This window comes from Colobus angolensis, unplaced genomic scaffold (assembly GCF_000951035.1).
Source record: "Colobus angolensis palliatus isolate OR3802 unplaced genomic scaffold, Cang.pa_1.0 Scaffold4, whole genome shotgun sequence".
NCBI classification, from domain to species: domain Eukaryota; kingdom Metazoa; phylum Chordata; class Mammalia; order Primates; family Cercopithecidae; genus Colobus; species Colobus angolensis.
In genome coordinates, this window is record NW_012117376.1 from 4,197,318 (window position 1) to 4,202,893 (window position 5,576).

At 50.2% G+C, this 5,576-nt stretch overlaps 1 protein-coding gene across 6 annotated transcripts in view; it reads left to right on the forward strand.

Annotated features, from left to right (window-relative positions):
• TRAPPC3 (trafficking protein particle complex 3) overlaps positions 1-2,470 on the forward strand; it is an 18,591-nt gene extending 16,121 nt beyond the window's left edge. For all 6 annotated transcript variants that reach the window (XM_011955318.1, XM_011955317.1, XM_011955316.1 and 3 more), the window contains 2 exons: positions 1,074-1,256; positions 1,723-2,470. In XM_011955318.1, the coding sequence (XP_011810708.1) occupies positions 1,074-1,256; positions 1,723-1,842 (303 nt within the window). In that variant the 3' untranslated portion in view covers positions 1,843-2,470. The remainder of the gene's footprint in view (positions 1-1,073; positions 1,257-1,722) is intronic.
• Positions 2,471-5,576: the final 3,106 nt, after the last annotated feature.

Consider the following 5,576-nt stretch of genomic DNA (forward strand, 5'->3'; position numbering starts at 1 on the left):
TCCAGCCTCAGGTGATCTGCCCACCTTGGCCTCCCAGAGTGCTGGGATTACAGGCATGAACCACCGCACCTGGCACCAGTTACCTAATCTTTAATACGAAGAAAATAAGAGCTATCCACAGGGTTGTTTTAAGGAGTAAATGAATAATGGACATGAACATTTAGGTAAAATGCTAGGGTTTAGCATAGTGTTGTGCATATAGTAAATGTTTACTATTACTAGTCTTGGTGCTATCTATTACAGTATTAATAAGTGACATAGCACCCATAACTTTGTGGTGTCAGTTACCTGAAGTTGGTCTTTCTGTTTTTTTCTTTGTTTTTTTTGTTTTTTTTTTTGAGACGGAGTCTCGCTCTGTCGCCCGGGCTGGAGTGCAGTGACCGGATCTCAGCTCACTGCAAGCTCCGCCTCCCGGGTTTACGCCATTCTCCTGCCTCAGCCTCCGGAGTAGCTGGGACTACAGGCGCCCGCCACCTCGCCCGGCTAGTTTTTTGTATTTTTTAGTAGAGACAGGGTTTCACCGTGGTCTTTCTGTTGTAAGCTTGCTGGCCATACCCAAATCCTAAAGAGGACTGACAGTGGAGAGAGCTTTGTGAGAGTTTGGAATTAGGAGGGCGGATAGGGTAGGACTTTTTCTCTGCCCAGTAATGTGTTTTCACTTTTAAGAAGGTACATTTAGGTAACACAGACCGAGGACAGGGAAGTGGGTTAGGGGCCCCTGCACTCAGGCAGCCATGGTGTCGGGAGACTAGTGCTCCCTTCCACTGAGAAGTACAGGCAGACAGTGAGTGAGTTGTTGCTTACTTGTATGATGCCTAAGAAAGAAAAATATTTTTGGGAAAACAAAACAAAACAAAGCGACAGCCAAAATTATATGATGCCGTGAAGGAGAGGGGCGCAGCATCATGTACAGACGCTTCTCCTTTGTTGCCCTGAGTGTCCAAAGCGTCATCTTGCGGAGGCCACAGGTTTGTTCCTGAGCCACTTACTTCCCCTTTGCCAGTTCTGTCACCTTCCCAGTGGTACAGTTGCTGCTGCTCTTCCCTAAAGCGCTGTTTTGTGTCCCTTGACAGGTGGCGTTCAAGATGTACTTGGGCATCACTCCAAGCATTACTAATTGGAGCCCAGCTGGTGATGAATTCTCCCTCATTTTGGAAAATAACCCCTTGGTGGACTTTGTGGAACTTCCTGATAACCACTCATCCCTTATTTACTCCAATCTCTTGTGTGGGGTGTTGCGGGGAGCTTTGGAGATGGTGAGTGCAGCTCTTTATCTTCTGGGACACCTGAAATGCAATAGGGACTTGATAAGTGAATGAATGAAAGAGAGAAAAGACAGGGCTTTGGCTCACGCCAGCACTTTACTGTCTAAGATGGTGATGCTGCTGAGGTAGGATCCAAGTCGGACATCTTTACATGGTGATGCTCCTCCATACCAGGCTGGAAGGTGGTGCTGTCAGTCCCCAAAGCCCAGGAACATCCATTCTCAGATAGGCTTATTTGGTGACAGTCTCATTCTTGGGTATTCTTTGCTAAGTTTCTCCTTAAGGGTTGGAGCCATTGTCTTATGCAACAGAACATTGGCACTGTCAATCCTGTGCTTGTGGGAAACCAGCCCCGCTTTTTTGGCTGCTGTGGATGAGTCAGTTATGCCCCATTCCCACTGGTTCCCTAGAGGCTGTGGCCAGGCAGCTACCCCTTCATTTTCCCCCTAACCCCCAGGTCCAGATGGCTGTGGAGGCCAAGTTTGTCCAGGACACCCTGAAAGGAGATGGTGTGACAGAAATCCGGATGAGATTCATCAGGCGGATTGAGGACAATCTTCCGGCTGGAGAGGAATAACCATCCCTAGGACTCGAGGACAGCCAGCAGGAGCACTGTTGGAATCAGCAGGCCTCTGTGCTCCCTCTGCCCTCCAGAACTCAGTGACTCTTGAACATGGATGTTATATATTCTTATAACCTTGTTTCCATTCTCCATTCAAATAAAGAGCAGACTGTGATACAGTCCATTTATCCCATGTGTGCACATTCAAGAGTGACAGTCTCTGCTCCCTTTCCCTTGAGAGGGGCCAGATGTAATCACCCTTTGTTGGACTAGAAAGAGCTCAAACCTTTTACATTCCTGTTTGAATTTTTCCAAAGCAAAACCCACTTTGACCCCATTAAGAGGCAAGCCTGGCACATCTATCCTTGGGCCTTTAAAAAGCCATTTGCCTCAAATGGCTATAGGGTTGTGGGGTGGAGGGAGGAAGGGCTGGGAGGGAGTGGGGAGGAGTTGCTAGCTGTGGTGTGACACTGTAGTGCTTGCAGGAAAGGAGCCAGCCATGCCGGAAACACTGACTTCTGGGAAGCCACCCAGCTCTCATTCCTCCCTGCTGTTTGGAGGCAACATCTCCTCTTTTTACAGAGGGCACATCCTTTTTTCTTACAAATTCTTCAATAAAGACACATTCTTGAGTGAAATCCCAGTCATGTCCTGTTTTCTTTCTGCTCATCCCCAGGTGTTTTGTTACAATGGTGTGAGGAGACCAGGTAGGTTCATGGGCCCAGTCTTTCTTTGACTTGGTTTAGCAGTGGCTTCTCTCCAGAGACGAGAGAGCCTGGGAAACCTGGGAGCCAGTGTAAGCAACTGAAGCCCCTTCAGAGTCGCTTTTGGCTGTAGTGTGTGCAGCAAAATCTAGAAGCAGACCATTATTCCAGACACACCTAAAATGAACTGTCCAGGGCACTTGGCCACCAAGTTGAAAGGTTTGGCTAGAAAGGCCATGTAAACCCTGTTGTTGGGGTGCCATTTATTGAGTGCTTACCACTTGAAATACACTACTGAACAGTTTACATGCATTAGCCAGCTCAGAAGAATTCCATTTTTAGAGTGGAGGCCACAAGTTGCCCAGGTCATACAGTGAATAAGTGGAAAAGCTAGGGTTCAAAGCTGGGCCAATGGGCAAAACCCATGCTCTTAATGAAGATTCTCTTTTACTGCCAGGTTAGCATTGGGGGGGAAAAAGGGAACAGGCCCACAGCTCCCTCTCCCAGGCTTAGAGAGCTTGAGATAGCTTTTAAAGGGAGGAAGCAAGAGATTGTGTCAGGCTCTATTTGGTAGCACTGCTTAGGGATAGCCTAAGGCCCTGAGGTTTAGACACTCAGATTGTTGGAGGGAAATGGGGTCCCAGGCCTTGCCTAAAGTCTGTGTGCAGGCCTGAGATGGGGGGAGCCAGTTTTAGATGCATTGTGCTTGAGATGTGGTTTGGTTGTGCAAGGGAAGGACCAGGGTTTTCAGAAGCACTGAGAGGGGCAGTTTGCACAGGACTTACCTGCTCTAGCTGGATTAGGCCACCAAGGAGGGATGGTCAGTTTCATGTCCCCAAATATAGGGACATCCTCTGAGCCTCTTTATGTCCCCCTCCATATTATAATTTGGGGTCCCAGGGCAGTGACTCAATTTTGGTCAACTGTGTCAACACTCAGTGTGGGTCTCAGTCCAGTCACAATGGAGTCTGAATGAATGAAAGAGATTAAGGGAATGAATGTTGGGCCCCAGATGTGGAAAGCTTTATGTAGTGTCTGGACCCTGCCAAAAACAGTCAGCTGCACCACCCTTTCCCTTCTCCAGGGGGACCCTCGCCCTTCCTCTCCTCTGGGTACCACAGCCTACTTTTGAGCAGCGGTTTGTATGCCATGAGGTTTTGGATATTTCCTTTCCCAACGTTAAACTTGGGCAACATTACAGGATTAGGGAGTTGTAGAAACAAAGCTCCCTTAGTGACTTTTCCCAGTTACAGCCCCACAACTGGGGCTGAGGGAAGGAAGGAGCTGGAGACTGCAGAAGTATTTGGAACATGCAATCCCCAGCAAACTAACTTCCTGGTCCCCACCCATGTCGTTGATTGGTTGTAGATTACACATCTCTCTCTTACTATGACTGTGAGGCTGAGACAGCCCCCTAGGCTAGGCCATTCCCTCCCAGCAAGATGGGGCAGGTGAGCCTGGCTATATGGGAGAGGCTGACTAACGAGGATTTTTGGGGAGTCTGACTCACGGCAGAGTTCTGGAGCTGGATGGTTGACGCTGGTGGCCTTCGGGCCTGGGGCTGGCTGAGTGGAGCGCTAAGGAAAGGTCTCGGTTTTCAGCCTTTGGCCACCAGGGGTCTCCAAACCACCACTGTACTGTCCCAGAGAGTGACCACTGGACCCCTGGTTTTCAGAATTTGCTAGAAGATGCACCTGATGGAGCAAATCTTAGAGGCTGACCGGAGACTGGAAGTGCTCCCACTCCAGTCAGTCCTACAGGACCTGAAAGCAAAGCTTACATATAGCTGCCAGGCTAAGTGCCTGCCTACTGGAGCCAGGGCATTGGAAGAGAGCATTGGCCAAGGATGTCTGGTCACATACATACTTCAAACTCTCATGCTGGCCTCCTGAGTTGTACAAGCTAACTCTGAGCCCTCTCCTAATCAACCCCCCTTACTTCCTGAGTGGAGGCCAGAGCACCAGCCCCATTTCCCTGATGTAACACTGTCCCCTTCCTTCCCCAGACCTCCAACACCAGTGAAATTTCCACATTCAGGTTTCACCTTCTCCTGGAGGGTTGGCCTCCCCTAAGTTTGTGCTGGGCATCCAAGGCCAAGAAGCGGGTGGCAACAGAAGCCTCAGGAGCAGAAATTGCATTCAGTAAAATTAAAATAGTCTCCTAACAAGTAGTTCATTGTGGCTAGTAGGGGGTGGGGGGGTGCAGGAAAAATGTCCTCCCAGAGCTTAAGTGCTACCATGTGCTGTGTTTTGGAAGCCAAAGGGCCGGTGGGAGGGTAGGAGAGAGGAGGGGAGGGTGGTAGCAGGCAAGGAGCTGCTGTTACTGATCCGCAGCCTTTGATGTAGGGCCAGGCCTGACCCCAGGACAGCCGCCGGCCACTGCCAGGGGAGCGGTGGGACTCAGTGCATTCCTGGGGGCAATTTACACTCTGGCAGGAGGAGAGAGGAAAATTTCTACTGTGGGAAGGGGGAGGGGGGTGGAGGGAGGCCGCTGCAGCAGAGGTTGGGGGAGAGGGTGTTGTAAAGAACAATGGAGGGAGCCAGGACACAGAGTAGCACTCTCCTGCTTTGCCCTGGCTCCCTCACCCACGTTGGGTCCAGGCCTCCTCCAGGAAGCCATCTCTGATGGAACCCAGAGCTGGTGAGGAGCTCACATGGGCTGGCCCAGCTACAGCCCAGGGGATGCAGAGAAGCAGCTGCTTTTTCCTTTTGGCTCTGGGAGCCTGGACTGTCAACCATGAGGGCATCTATGACTGAGCTAGGCTAGAGGAGGGATTGGGAGGGTGGTGCGCATGGGCAGGAGGACATTTGCCAGTGAGTGTGGATGAATGTTAGTCATAGCAATAGCTAATCTTTATTGCAGAGTGGCCATGTGCCAGCACTAGTCAGGTGACAGGCCAGTACTTCACATGTATTTCTCATTTAGCATTCACCACAGCCCTACCACTATCTGCAGATGAGGAGACTGAGGAGCACAGCTAGTATATGGTGGATTCAGCACTTGAACCCAGATAGTCAGGACTTGAACACAAAGCTCTTATCCAGT